This window comes from Cynoglossus semilaevis, chromosome 14 (assembly GCF_000523025.1).
Source record: "Cynoglossus semilaevis isolate Cse_v1.0 chromosome 14, Cse_v1.0, whole genome shotgun sequence".
Taxonomy (NCBI): domain Eukaryota; kingdom Metazoa; phylum Chordata; class Actinopteri; order Pleuronectiformes; family Cynoglossidae; genus Cynoglossus; species Cynoglossus semilaevis.
The window spans coordinates 17,620,846-17,635,762 of record NC_024320.1 but is presented as its reverse complement, the minus strand read 5'-3'; the positions used below and the strand labels follow the sequence as shown (position 1 = coordinate 17,635,762).

Here is a 14,917-nt window from a genome sequence, read left to right as displayed (position 1 = left end):
TGTTACAATCACGCACACACACACCAGCAAGATATCATTAACAGAAACAAATACTTCTTTATGTCTTAATTTAAACAATTTACAGGCTTTGAACGAAACAAGTTCATCATTTACAGAATTGATTATTCTAACTATGACACGCTAACGTCGGCTTCACTGTAAGGCCACTTCTGAGCTGCTTTGCTTTAAACCTGGCTCCATTTCACACCACATAAATAAAATCTAAAATTGCACACATTACCTTACCAGTTTATCTCAGCGTTGAATAAATTAAGTAATATGGCTTTAGTTCTCTTGCTTTTAGAGAACAAACACAGACAAAACAGTCTGAGTTTCCCCAGGACGCCCTCTGCTGGCAGGAGAACCACAAGGTCTCCACTTCATCAGTAAACAGCAGCACCTTAACATTGCAGCTTTAGTGCAAAATTAAATATTAAAAACCTGTGGTCACCACTGCAGCTATAGCCATAACCAAATGTTAAAAATGACGACACCAGAATGGGGTTGTCACATTTTGCTGTAACATGGTCAAACTTGTATTACTGTAGCTCCACTTCAGCTCAGATTAAACTGGAGAAAAACAACACCATCAGTTGGTGACCCTTCTTGCTGTAAGACAAGATCACCAACCGCTGTTTCATTGTGTGGCCTCTACAGGATCAGATCCTAATAAAACATTGCTGTACCAACTGTTCAACTCATAATCTGAGGCATGGAAATCGCTTTAGCACCACCAACAGGGCAGAGAAGGATATACACACTAATTGCTTCCTGATTTAACCTCCGTTTCTGTCGTCCCAGCCAGATGGTGGCAGCACCAGCTCAATATTTTTGTGCTGTCACGTCATCTCTAAAATTCACCAAGGTCCTTTGTTCATGTTCACTTGTATTAACATGATTTAACACTTAAAACACAATAAATATATAATCAGCTTTGGAGCTGTATCAAACTGCTGTTTTTTGTATCATCATGTGTATTTACTGAGAGGCTGAAGCAGTGATCAGAGGAAAGTGCAACTACCAGGTGTAGAACGTAACAGTGGTTAAAACAGATCACTGACACAGTAACATTCAGACGATTGTCGTCTGACACATGATTTTAGCCAATTAAAAAAAATTGGCTAAAAAATTGATGTATTTCGGCAAATACATCAAGCTTTTTTGTTAATGAGTCCTCAATACCTTAGGTTTTTAATTAATAACTTACTAATGAGAAAGTGGAGGGTTGGTTAGACCTCCAATAATGGAGAACTGAGGTGTAGAGCCAAGAAACTGTCCAGACTTGTAGGAGGTCAAAAGGTCAGAAGTTCTAAGACTGATGTTATAACTTCAAAAGAACTTGCCGACTCACCAGAGTCCTGAACTCTAAGTGCTAATAGCACTCAGTCAGGAAGACAGTTTGAATTTTAGTTTTCTGTTCCTCTTACACGGACTGAGAGACATTTCATAGTTTCTACATTTCAACCAGGGCTGCAGCAGTGAGGGTCTGGTAGAGCCCACTGCCCCAGCTGACGTGGTTTACTGCAGTCTAAATACTTCCTTCTACCCTAGTGCAACCTCAAGATGAAGACGCAGTGGCACAAAATAAATAAAAAAAAGTCATTTGCAAACAATGTAGTTGATACATCCTGTCTGGTCGCTCCTCCTCCACAGGTTAACACCTGGAGCACCTCCATCTGCAGCACATCATCAGGGGAACCAGCTGATGCTCACAGTAATGTCCTGTGCTGGTGTCCTGTACCACGCAGATCCAAGACACCGCTCACTGCCGTTTCCGACGGTCACGGTGTTGATTCACACACATTTGTTTTAGATCTAAAACCATGAGGAAAAAACATAGAATCAGTTTAGAATCAACACCAGATAAAAATCTGTGGGCTTTAAAAACAGAAAGTTACAGATAAATATCAGACCTGTTGTGGGTCATGTGACTCTTGACTAGATGTCCAGAGGCTAGAGCGGCCAACAGGGAGAGCTCTCCTGCCAGGACGGTGGCACAAACGACCCGGGCCAGCTGACGGGCGTTCTCGCCCGGCTGCTCTGGACTGCTGCCTTGGACACCGAGCATCTGGAGATGGAAACAGAAAAGGTTGTAGTAGTTGGTGAACGGAGGTGTGAGAAGGTTAGAGATCAGAAAGACTATTCTAAAGTCAACAGGACCATCTACAGATCACACTGAACTCCCACAGCCACAAACTACTGTGACAACACGTGTGCTGTACACCCACTCCAGAGTCTCTGATCATGTTTAGCATAATGCTGTAGGAATAATGAGTGCAATTTATTTTCCTTAAAACATTCCTGAAGTTCAACTGATAATGTGATTTTAAGTTTGTTTCTAATGTAAATCTTAAAAAAAAAAAGCACTATAACATTTTGACGTGTGTCCACTAAACCTTACCTGCAGACAGGCCTGCTGTGGTGGCAGGTTGGTTCCTCCCCCAACTGTACCCAGTTCTATGGACGGCATGGTGCAGCTGATGTAGAGGTCCTTCCCATCAGGGCCAGTGTGCTCCATCTGAGTGATGCAGTTGGAGCTCCCCACCGTCTGAGCGGGATCCTGAAATAACACACACACAAAATACTCTGTTGCATTCTTAATTCTTTTTTCTTCTGTGGAGCTGCTCACTGATTGTATTTGAAAATATTTTTTAAAAAGTGTGTAGTAACTACCTGCCCACAGGCGATGTATACGGCTGCTACGATGTTGGCCGCCTGAGCATTAAAGCCTCCTATACTGCCGGCCATGGCCGAGCCCACCAGGTTCTTATTGATGTTCAGCTCCACCAGAGCTGCCGTAGTGCTCTTCAGCAGCTGCAAAAACATGCAAATAATATAAACTGTTGTTGCCAAAACTACTGTTCTCATCGAGTGTAATGGGAAAATGTAAACTAATTCTGATTTATTTCTGCACTTACCTCGTTGACTACTTTGCCAGAGATGGTAGCTTCACAGACTGCGGTCTTACCACGGCCCAGGATCCAGTTAATGGCAGCAGATTTTTTGTCAGTGCAGAAGTTTCCACTGACCGACAGCAGCTCCATGTCTGGAAACAGTTGCTGGAGTCGGTGCAGAGCTTGTTCAGTGCCCTGGGAGAAGACAACAGCAGCAGGCAATCATCTTAATAAAAAATAGGAACAAACTAGCAAAGAAAAGACAAACTCAACACTGCATTTAAACATCATCATATATTATACATTTCATATATTATAAACTAAGACAGAATGTAACTGCTTTTTATCTGTTGGTTGGTCTTCTGGTTCATACCTTTGAGATCATGTTCATGCCCATGGCATCACCAGTCTGAGCCTGCAAGCGAATGTACAGATTCCTCCCAGCTATACTGGTCAGCAGCTTCTCCAGACGTGCGAACCTAACATGAGAAAAAGTATAAGAAATACTGCATGTACATTTACTGCAAGAATCATTCCATTTGGATATTGTTTTCACTCAGCTCCAGTGTTTCCCTCTGACCTGCTGGTGTTGTCAAAGACACCTTTGATCACACCAAATCCCTCCGGGGTCTCCAGCCAGATTTTGACCTCTGCAGCCCGGCACGCTGACGGCAGCCTCACCACGGGACCGCGGGACATACCGTCAGCCAAAATTCTGCTGCTGCAACCCCCACTCAGCTGAACGGGGATTGGGACAAGAGTCAGCATAAAACAAGCACACACTTTGAGCCACAGCTGATGCTAAAATCTTCTGCACTTACAAAAATGGCCCTGCATCCTCTGTTTGTGCTGGCGACCAGGCAGCCCTCTGTGGTCGCCATGGGAACGTGAAACTGCTTCCCATCCAACAGTAGAGGACCAGCCACTCCTACTGGCACTGGCATGTACCCGATGACATTCTCACAGCAAGTACCCAGCACCTACAGGCCAAGAACATAAACACAGACTGAATAAACCTGCCACACACACAAAGAAACTGGACACACAAAAAAAACTGCTCTTTTCAAAACCTTAGAATAGTCGTAGTCCTTGTACGGCAGATGAACCAGAGCCGAGGACTCAGGCAGTTTGTGTGACAACATCTCCCTCCTGATAGACACTCCCTTCTCTGGATTGTCAAGAACCGTCTCCAGTTTATAGGAGGGAATAGTGCCTAAGGTCACCAGTTTTACCACCTCTGCATTGCTGAGAAAGCGGGCGCCTCTCTGGAAAGCATTAAAAAAGAGGCTATGATTATTTTAAGATATAAAGAAAAGAAAATTATTTTGATTTAATTTATGGAGGAGTTTTAAGTGCGTGGGAACTTGCCTGTGGATCCAAGAGGATGGACATACACTCCTCTATCGTCCGACACTCTGAACTGGAGTCGCTCACAGGGACAGAAGGCGTCGGAGACACAGAGTCTCCGACATAGAATGACCTGTTTTCAGTGGTGACTTCTGGAGTTGCAGTTACTTCTGTAAATCAGAGACAAGAGACAAAGGTCGAGCTGAGCAACAGAGGATTTACATCAGTGAAGGAAAGATCTACATAACACCCCTCAGGACCTAAGTCATCACTGATTGGGTTTCAGACCAGAAGAGGAAGTAAATATTATTTTTATTGTGTTGAACAGGAGTGGAAACGCTTTTAAAAATGACACCCTGCTGCACTGGTCTTGGATGATGTCAGTCATGTGATAATGAATCAGTACAGTTGAATAGTGAAAAGTAAAAAAAAAAAAAAAACACCAGGCGAATTTTTTTAATGGAGGGACACACCCAGTAAAGTGACGGTCCAATCCAAAATATAGGTTAAACACAAAAGATGACTCTCCCACTCAACATTACCTTCCACACCCACTTATAGTGGGTGGAAACGTTTTCAGTTGAATTTAATGTTGATCCTTTCAAATTATTTAATTGTGTTCATATAACACACCTTCACAGACACTCCCTCAAAATGAGGTCAACTGAAAAAGAGTTCTAGAACACAGGTTTATGTTACGTAATGTGCTAAACGTACGTTTATGTGTAATTAGTAGGACAAACGTTGACACATCTATTGATGTGAAACCAGCAAATTATAAAACACACACGCGTAACAAGTCGTTAATAGTCAGAGCAATTGAGGACAATTATGGGTCTTACCTTTGTCTTTGGTCAATGTCTTGGACTCAGGCGAAGCTTTGGAATCTGAGGCAGATGAAGTTGTCATGTTGTTTGCTGAGCTAACACTCGTGGTCTTCTGGGGTTTCTGTGCAGGGTGGTCCCTCCTGCAGCAGTCTTCAACTCCCCAGGGTTTCTGATTTGGAGGGGAGGTGATTATGGGACTCTTGAGAGACAGGGAAGACTCCGTCTCTGTTTGCTCAAAGAAGACATACTTGACGGCCAGGAGCAGGGCGAGGCTGAGGGTTATCACCTGCTCCACACTAGCAAAAGAAGAAGAGACAGTAGGTTGAGTGGTTCTGGGGGTAGTCAGAAGCAGGAAAAATGAGCGTGTTTCTTTACGGCCAGATGGACGTGACATACAGGAGGTGGTACACAAAGTACACAAAAAGTACACATCGGCATCAAGCTAAAAACAACATGTATATGCTTTCCTTTGTTTATGTTTTACCTGCTAAGTTTCAGAGGCCATGTGTTCCCCTCAGATTCCAGCCTCTTTGCAATTGGCCCCTCAATTGTTCGATTATGACCTGGATTTTCCGCTGCAAGTCGAGTGTGAGCATGAACCAGGGCTAGACCCAGAGACTGAAGAAATAAAGACACATGGCAGGTCGTTTATAAATAGCAGGTTTTTATCCTTTATATTTTTTTCGTTAGCCTGAGTATGAAGTATACAAAATTACAAGGTTTTCTCTGGATAGCCACTCACCATGATGATTTTTACCCTCTGGGTCACAGGGTTTGGTTTGTTGTCCTCTTCTTCAGCCAGCACACGAGCAAAATGGCTCAGCTGCCAGACTGGACGACCCTCGCGACTTTCCCTGGACAGCTACAAAGATAGAAATAGGGTTGTAGTAACTGTCAAATTTGATAACTTAAAGAAAAAAAAATGAGTGTGTTTTGGTGACAGCATTCACTTTCTGTTGTTCATGTGGGGGGTTGAATTGAGTCAAATTAAACCTGTGTCTGATTGTGTTGTAATTGTTTGAGCTTATATATATTATATTTATATATAATATATATTAATAAAACAAATACTGATCATTATTTTCCAAGAAGCATGTAGTATTTTATGTATTATTCTTCAAAGTCAAAGTCAACTTTATTGTCAAATATCTTACCTCAAGTACCAAAGAGACACATGCTGGGAAGAAGGTCATGAAGACAACGTAGTTGGCCAGAACAGACATACAGCCAAAGCAACACATGATCTCTAATTGTGGCACACCTGAAAAAAACCCCACTGTGGTTAATATACACTCCACTGACCAGACGATCACCACTGTGAGATTTTTCACTGTGTAAGAGAAAAATAAATACTAGCATTCCTTACCTGACATTGTGCCAATCCCAATGACCAGACATTCCACCAGAGCATCAAGGGTGAAGGTAGGCCCCAGGATAGACATGCCCTTGGAAATATTCTCTCGCACTTCCTCCTATATTCAAGACACAAGAATCACTAGTTAGTGACACTTGGACAGTTCCTCATTAATGCATATTCAAATGAAAGGTACACTTCATTACCTGTGAGTTCGAACTTAGGGCAAACTTGGCTAACGCACATGCTTTGGACAGATCGATGAGCAGAAGGAAGAACGGCAGCGCTTCACTGTAGTCCATACAATGATAATACAAAAAAAGCACATACAGAGTAGTCATTTCAGAATAGGAAGTCAAAAATAGGATTTCTATTTTATTTAATGATATATAATGAAATGACATACGCATAGACTTAATATTAAAATCCAAAAAGATATTGCAATCAGAGACAATCAGCTTTAGAGTAAGGTAGAAATGTGCTCAGGGTACAACCTGGTCTGATCACGCAAACAACATTTTTTAGGTGGTCTAATAACATCCGCTCAAATATGTTACTACAAGTGTATGCCATGGAATACTGCAGATACAATTGTCAGATACTCATTGTCTACACCTTTTTTTTAATATATTCACCTAAATGCATTTTTTCCAGTGTACCAATGTGACTTGGATCAGGTTCTACTGTTGCACTGGAAATATAACTCATAATATCTGCCAGATAAAATAATTTACCATGACATTAGAATGGACAGGGATAATTGACAAGTGAATAACACAGTGTAGAATTAGTGGCAATGACAATTGTTTTTTGTCATAATCTACCACTGAGAAACATCTTGTCTGAATATAGTCTAGGAACTGATTTCTGAATATGTGCTAAAGGTGAAGCTTAATTATATTAAGAAATAAACATATATCATCTCCAAATACCACCAACACCAACTACAAACACATAAAAATAATCATTAGACATTAGGACTGAAACAGTTCAGTTATAAAGCAGCACATTTACATGTCAGAACAACACTCACTTAAGGCCGGTCAGTTCCTTCCCAAAAAAGTGGATGACAACTGTACTGAAAACAAAGCTGGAAAATACTGTAAATAAACCTGTAATACCTATGGAGAATAATGGGGAAAAATATATTAGACATTTTTAATAATTTATTTCTGCAATTTTAAAGTAACAAGTGATTAAAAAGAAAGTAACAACAATGTGAATCGTCACTGTGCACAATCCTAGTATACTGACCCAGAATATATTTGGATCCCAGCTGTCTGAGATTCTTGAACTGGAAATAGATGTAAACAATGGCCATACAGCGAGTGATGGTTAAGATGATTATGTCACTGTTCTGTGTTTTCTGCAAGAACACCAGTAAAGAAAAGAGTCAGTTTGGTACTGACAGTAATATTAACCTAATTTTGTGAGACAACTACCTGCCACACACAAGCCGGCCTTAGATGAACCAGACTCACCTCCTCGACTTTGGGACACTCATTCCAGGTGCACATCTGGCTGCTAGTTGCCAGGTTGCTCATGGACATGAGACAGACAGTGAGAGCAAGGGTGCCCACTATCACCTCCCATGGGTGGGAGGCCACCAGCAGCCCATGGAGCCTGAATAGACGTGCCAACATGTTCGCTTCGTGTCCCCAAAACGGTCAACCTTACCAGAGGAGAGGGAGAGATAAACATCGTCATCTTTTTTTGTCATTGGACTGTTGACGGTCTTTTGTTGAAAACTTGCTAAATAAAAAAACTAAAACCGCTGATAGTTGAGGCGCCATTCGTTTAGTGTTAAACATGTATTTGTTTTGAGGTAAAAAGGGACGCGAATGCATAAGTTATCTTTATTAACGTTATAACTGGTTTAGCCTTAGCGTCTTATCGTTGACAGCAAGTTAAAGCGGCACACCCGGACTAACCTACACCGGTCTTTGCCAAGGTCAGTTCGGCTCCCAGCAAAAACAAAACTTATAAAAACACAACATATTAGTTTTACCCACCTACAATGATAACCGTCGCTGATTTCAAACCATTTCCTTTATCATTTTATTGCCCTTCTTCACTATTTCTTAGCTGACTAGCTAATCCTCCCTGTAAATTATGAAACCAACATGGCGAAACAGAAACCCTAACGTCGACGTGATGACGTCACCATTTACGTCTTACGTAATTTACAGTGGCGTGGCGGAAGCGTTGAAGGGACATTGACAATAAAAGCCCCCAAATATGCTCTTTTACTCTTAAAGCTAATGATTGTGTTATTTAAAGGATTTTTATTGCGGACTTTCAAGTAAAGCTCATGAAAATATTAAATTAGGACGTTAGACCAAAAAGCACATTTTAACACCCGTTTTAACGTAAGGGTTACCTTTGAAGTTATTAATTTACAAAATTTCTGATCAGATGTTTGCGTTCTGCCGCTGATCCCGAAAACCAGTACAATACAATAGGACAACAATTGTATTCTATGCGGGCATTAAAATGTATACTTTAAGAAGAGAATAAGAATAAGATTTTATGATTTTTGTTGTGGTGGTTTTGTTTCTTTTAGGGTGATTGACATCACAAATTTGAATTCAGATTTGTAAGTTTCTTCTTGGTGTCAAACTTGGTGAAGTTCGTAATAACTATAATAGAATTTTAGCTCTTTACTTAAAGAAATAATCGTGGACTCATTTTGTGTTCTAAAGTGAATGCATTGTCATTTCTGTCCACTGACAGCACACACTACAGTGAAGTCACGGAGTAAGGCTGTTCATGCTAAATCAAAGTTGTTGTTTGTTTTTTTTCTATATTTCGGACCATTTCCATACACACATTTACGGCTGTATGTATGACTCGATTCCTCAGCCTGGCAGATCTGGTTTGTCTTATGAAGAATGTTGCTCTACTGGTGGAGGAAACCAACAAGTCTTTGTTAACTGCCCCTCCCGTTCGACAGCACTGTACCTGTACGTTTGATTCATCCACCAACATCTGTTCGGTTTCACTCTTGTTTACTTGAGCGCAGATCAGCAAAGTTATTCGAACATTTTTTCACACATTCACAATATTGTTATAAACTTGTTTTAAGGTGACTCGACCGAACCCGTTTCGGAATGCCTTGTAAAACCAGTCACTTCGTTTTAAACAACTGTGAGTGTCACATCAGGGTAGATGGATTGTGTCATGTGCCCCTCCCCTTCTTTCCAGGTTCATTCTTTGACTGCTCTCTGACAGAAGTCACTTCTTGAGATCCAGGTCATGGTTTTCACATGTCACCTGCGAAACTTTGGGAATCTAAACAGAAATGTGATTTGAAGCTGGGATTTTGGCGACGCGCGTCGCATTTTAAATGTCTGAAAGTTAAATGCCACGGAAAATATATGTCCACTGTTTGTTTCTAACGCCATTTGGTAAGTTGCTCGTTCTCTCAGGGGGTTGTTTTACATCATGTACACGCTGCGTTAAGTTATTTCTTTACCATCACAGTTGGACTTGATGAAAAAGTTGGAAATCAGCGCCAGCTAATGGATCGAGGGTAAGTCTGTTTAAAGATGTTTGATTTTCAACAACACTATTCCAGTGTTCATCTAAAGCTCACTGGTTCTGAGATAAATTAACACTTTGCAAAGTGTTAATATTTTATCCACATTGTAGTGTTAGTCTAACAACCGAACAGCCCAAGTGTTCATTTTCACACTGTACAGTGTAAACCGTTTTGTACTAAGTGTTAGTAAAGCATAAGCACTAATCTGTATGTAGTGTCTTATACTAAAAACACATTAAAGTTCAATTATGACTACTGTGTTACAAAATCATTGTTAAAGGAGAATTTTGCTTATTTTTGACATTTAGCTCTATTTCTTAAGCTAACCAACATTTGCCAGTTTAAGTTCAATGTGGCAGCTTGTGGACTCAAACCTGAAACGTTCCGGACACAAGTCTGCTTCTTTAACCACTAAACCACAACTGCCCGTGTAAATTGCCCTAAACAGGAAAAGATAATAGAAACATAATCATTTTTTAATAAAGAATAAATTCCAAGCACTGTGGAACATTTGTGAATTTACATAGAAAATAATGGCACAATGCAACCCCAGTCCTGAACATTTTAATTTGATTTCTTCCCCTCTGCGTTGGTTGTTTTGGCAATTTTGTCAACAGTCACCTTAGAATAAAGAACAAAACCAACAATTTTGCCATATAAAACTTAGTAGATTCCTCTCAAAATGCAAAACCAAGTTCAAATGTGATTTTTTTAAAAACAATTTCAAAGAGGCAATACTGAGATTACATTTGTTTTCACTGTCAAACGTAAGTGTACTTTTTAAAGAAAAACATTTAGCAATATTAAATTGTGTCGCTGTGACTAATGAGGTTCGGGGAGTGTCCTTATTAGGAGGTTAACTGGTAACTTGTTGGGGTGTTGAAATGCAGTGTAAAGGTATAAAGTAATGATTTTCTACAAACATGGAAGCTGGTAAACTGGACCAGTCAAAACTATGAACAAGTTTCCTCCCATGGTTTTATTATAGTAGATTTCACCCCAGTCTCCTCATTGTGTGGGTTTACTACAGAGTTACTGTAAGATCATTAATATCTGTGTCTCTCTAAGATACAACTGTCTTCTTTATTTTCTTTTTAAATCTGACTAATCTTGTGTGAATCAATGCCAAGAAAATTAATTTTGTCATTCCCCTTTAGTTGAAAAGCTATCTGTGTACAAGTTTTATCTGTGTACAACTTTTATTAATTTGCCATGTTTTAATACGTTCTTTTATTAATTTGCCATGTTTTAATACTTACAGAAAGAAGCGAAGATGTTTGAGATTCACAGGAAGGAAGTTCATATCTTCAAGCCTGCTAGTGCTGACCCTCTGGATCCTCGTATTGGTCACATTGAGGTACCAACCCATCCCTGAGCCTCTTCCTACTCCTGTAAAAGATCATACTCCAGTTCAGACAATTTACAAGTACAACATCAGCTGCTCTGCTGTGTATGACACGGACCCAGTAGAGTTGGGGAAAACTTTGATAATTCGCCGAAAGCACATTGTAGAGGACGTGGATGAAAGTCTTATTAATCTTACCTCCAACTGTCCTTCGTTCCTCAAGTCCAGAGGATATGACAAAGTGTGTGTCTCAGAGGAGGAGAGGGACTTTCCAATTGCTTATTCTTTAGTTGTGCATAAATCTGCATGGATGGTAGAGAGACTCATCAAAGCACTGTACTCACCAAATAACATCTATTGCATTCACTATGATCAGAAATCTTCAGTGCCGTTCATTTCAGCTATTGAAGGCCTTGTAAACTGCTTGCCCAATGTCTTCATCGCATCCAAACAGGAGTCTGTATACTATGCGAGCATCTCTCGTTTAAAAGCTGACCTCAACTGTTTGTCTGACCTTTTGGAGGCAGACGTCAAGTGGAGATATGTCATCAATCTTTGTGGCCAAGATTTTCCCCTCAAGTCCAATATCGAGCTGGTGGCCGAACTAAAGAATTTGAAGGGTGAGAATATGCTGGAGACGAGCCAACCTACGAAGTATAAGTCAGGGAGGTTCACGTTTCACTACGAGCTGAAGGATGTCAACTATGAATATAAAAAACTGCCAATAAAAACAGAACAGAAAAAGGATCCACCGCCTCATGATATCAAGATGTACTCTGGAAATGCATATTTTGTCTTGTCGAGGGAATTCATTGAGCACTTAAACTCATCACCTGTGGTGAAAGATTTTTTAGCCTGGTCTGAGGACACCTACTCCCCAGATGAGCACTTTTGGGCCACACTTGTGCGGCTGCCAGGTGTTCCTGGAGAGGTGCCAAGGTCCCACCCTGATATCACTGACCTGATGAGTAAGACCAGGTTGGTAAAGTGGAAATACCTGGAAAAACACTTCTACCCACCCTGCACGGGGTCACACATGCGAGGTGTTTGCATTTTTGGAGCAGCAGAACTGAACTGGCTGCTCAACTATGGTCACTGGTTCGCTAACAAGTTTGATACTAAGGTGGACCCCATTATCATCCAGTGCCTTGAGGAGAAACTGGAGGAGAAAAGGCAGTTGTTTCAGTCGGTGTCACAACTCTCCTGCTCCAAGAATTAACCCATCTCCTACCATTCATGTACCTTTGAAATACAATGACAAAATCAGTTTAGTTGTTGGGGATTAGTTTTTCTCTGTTACACTCTGTTAAAATCATTAAAGCCTGGATGAATTTTGAACCATTCAGGGAGTTTCTTTTAATTTAATGACCAAACAAAGCATTCATACTGTAGTGAAAATTGTACCAATGACAGTATTTAAATTAGGGATTGAGTCAATTGGATTAACCAAAATGATCTTTCATTGGTCTGGTGACCAGTCCGGGATTTTACTTGGTCTTTTGCCATATTGTTAGACCTAAACAAGAAAAATAGTAGAAATTGAATGAAATAAATGAATGTCAAACATTATGTATATACTGTGAATTGGTTCCAAACCTATCACTGATATTCAGTCTAAAAAATCACATTCATTCATATAAGGGTAATAAAACATTTAATATTTTGTTACATTTCGATGAATGTCTTAATTTATACCTATAGCTTGTAATGAGATATTTTAAAAATCACCTAGTTCTTATTTTTCCTTTTAAGATTTCAAACTTAGTGATTTAACTGTATACAGTTATAAAATGATTTATATGGGATAACATGGTTTATTTTTTCTTTTTTTTTGTTAATGTGGATATGTTTCTAATAAAAGTTTTACACAGAGTGGCTTGTCTGTAATATCCCGTCTTCAACTTTAGTCATTGCACTTGAAAGTGAAAAACTTACTGTGATGTTATCTTGTCTCTGTTGTTTATTTCCTCTAGTTGGTCCCCCCCACCCCCAATTGTAAAAGGATGTGGTGCGTTGTGTAAGCGATGCAATATTACTCTACACACTATTTAAGCTGTGTTACTCAATAGTTTTTTCTATGTGAACAACTCAAATCCAGCATTAGCAAAAAACTAGCCTGTCTCTGAGATGAATGCTAAATCTTCAGTTTATTATTTTTCTAACAGAAGCTTAAAAGCTAAAGTTAAATTTATTAAAGGTGTGTGTTTCGCAATATTATTCTTTAAATAACAAAGTAGCTTCTTATTGAAACAACAGTAATGTATTTTAGATAATGAAGTGAAGCACACATAGCACATTAGCCACTTAGCACACAAGGTCAAACGGCTACAGTTAGGCTGCTAAGTTTATTTTGGTATCATGTGACAAAAACACACTTACACGCTTCCCTTCTGGTAGTATATGTATGTAAACCATTGAAGTGTGTGTTGTTATCTTAACCTACTCTGTTTGAAGTTATTAAGTGATAAACAAAACCGTTGTTAGCTAGTAGCTTTTAGCTTAGCAACCCGTTTGTTCGAGCAGGTGCTTTCTATTGATGGAACCCAGAAAAACGGTTCTGGAACTTTTTATTTATTTATTTATTTTATAAAAACCTTATCATGTTTTAAAACCTTTCTGGCTGCCAGAATTATAATGACAAATTATAATCTTAAAACACCAGAAGAAAGGAACTAACAAATAAATCAAAAATGGTTGACCTGTTTTTATTTATTTATTTTTACAGTTTGTAGCATTAAAATTATTTTTCAACTAAATAGAATTTCCATTTGAGTAAAATAAACAAATTATTATAGCCAGTTGTTGCAGGCAACTAAGTTAATCAAAAACAATGGTTATTTCCTTCTTAACAAAATATTTTTTTTCTATTATATAATTTTATCCTTTTAATATGACTGACAAAGATGAATACAAATTTTCTTTCAACCTTCTTAGTGATAAATGTTTTACATTCTAAAATTTTAAGTTGAAAAACAGATGGAGTAATAAACATTTAAATACCAATTAGCTTTCACTAGTTGAAATATATAAGCCGATAAAACTTAAGATTTAACTATGAGAAAATAAGAGAAAACAACAAAATTAAATCGAGCAATAACTCCAGCTACAACCACATCTCCAGTTATGACTAGATCTGGAAACACTGAGAAAAAAATAAATATTATATTGATAGAGGTAAAAGGTAGTAGGCAGATATTAGGGTTAATACACGGACGTTCATAAATTTGCTGATTTATGTCATCTTTAGTCAAAAGTAAAGAAATAAGACAAAAAAATTTTTTTTAAATTCTTTCTGATTACCAGGGTCAAAACAAATATGTGTGCATAATTTTGAAATGAAAGTTGTGTTTTCATGTTGGTATCTCATTCAGACTTCCAGAGAAAAAATTGAATGCCCAAAAGACTAAATCATTTGCTGTTTTGATCAAAGTGTCCACAGTCTCACACACAGGTCAAAGAATAATCAATGTGGCTGTAGAAGAGAAATTCAATTATACAACTTCATTAGCCTTCAAGAATTTTAGGTTCCTCTTTCTACACCACATGTTGCCCCATTTGAACTGTATAACATACATTGTACCAGCATTGATAGATAGAAAGATAGATAGA

General features: G+C 39.1%; 2 protein-coding genes across 3 annotated transcripts; one reads left to right on the top strand and one right to left on the bottom strand.

Annotated features, from left to right (window-relative positions):
• Positions 1 to 37: 37 nt before the first annotated feature.
• On the bottom strand, positions 38 to 11,344 carry LOC103389902 (3-hydroxy-3-methylglutaryl-coenzyme A reductase-like). Of its 2 annotated transcripts, none has more exons than XM_025062092.1 (20): positions 11,223 to 11,344; positions 7,904 to 8,094; positions 7,677 to 7,788; positions 7,456 to 7,543; positions 6,629 to 6,713; positions 6,435 to 6,540; positions 6,223 to 6,329; positions 5,811 to 5,930; positions 5,553 to 5,686; positions 5,084 to 5,364; positions 4,263 to 4,411; positions 3,965 to 4,159; positions 3,716 to 3,874; positions 3,475 to 3,632; positions 3,268 to 3,373; positions 2,919 to 3,089; positions 2,674 to 2,814; positions 2,402 to 2,560; positions 1,914 to 2,068; positions 38 to 1,815 (listed from the first exon to the last, which is right to left on the bottom strand). In XM_025062092.1, the coding sequence occupies exons 2-20, from the start codon at positions 8,063 to 8,065 to the stop codon at positions 1,782 to 1,784; spliced, it is 2,622 nt and encodes an 873-aa protein (XP_024917860.1). In that variant the 5' UTR covers positions 8,066 to 8,094; positions 11,223 to 11,344; the 3' UTR covers positions 38 to 1,781. The 2 variants fall into 2 exon arrangements, with proteins under 2 accessions (XP_024917860.1, XP_008323749.1); XM_008325527.3 differs by lacking the exon at positions 11,223 to 11,344 and adding an exon at positions 8,435 to 8,579.
• Positions 8,773 to 13,262, top strand: LOC103389904 (beta-1,3-galactosyl-O-glycosyl-glycoprotein beta-1,6-N-acetylglucosaminyltransferase 4-like). Its single transcript, XM_008325529.3, has 3 exons — positions 8,773 to 9,829; positions 9,906 to 9,954; positions 11,225 to 13,262. Exons 1-3 carry the CDS (start codon positions 9,784 to 9,786, stop codon positions 12,525 to 12,527), a joined length of 1,398 nt encoding a protein of 465 aa, XP_008323751.1. The 5' UTR covers positions 8,773 to 9,783; the 3' UTR covers positions 12,528 to 13,262.
• Positions 13,263 to 14,917: the final 1,655 nt, after the last annotated feature.

Coding starts and splice junctions, on each gene's coding strand:
- LOC103389902 (XM_025062092.1), bottom strand. CDS start 8,065: ATGTTGGCACGTCTATTCAGGCTCCATGGGCTGCTGGTGGCCTCCCAC. Junction 4,160..4,262: donor CCATCCTCTTGGATCCACAG/GCAAGTTCCCAC, acceptor AATGCTTTCCAG/AGAGGCGCCCGCTTTCTCAG. Junction 2,069..2,401: donor CACAGCAGGCCTGTCTGCAG/GTAAGGTTTAGT, acceptor TTCCATCTCCAG/ATGCTCGGTGTCCAAGGCAG.
- LOC103389904 (XM_008325529.3), top strand. CDS start 9,784: ATGCCACGGAAAATATATGTCCACTGTTTGTTTCTAACGCCATTTG. Junction 9,830..9,905: donor TTTGTTTCTAACGCCATTTG/GTAAGTTGCTCG, acceptor TTACCATCACAG/TTGGACTTGATGAAAAAGTT. Junction 9,955..11,224: donor CGCCAGCTAATGGATCGAGG/GTAAGTCTGTTT, acceptor TAATACTTACAG/AAAGAAGCGAAGATGTTTGA.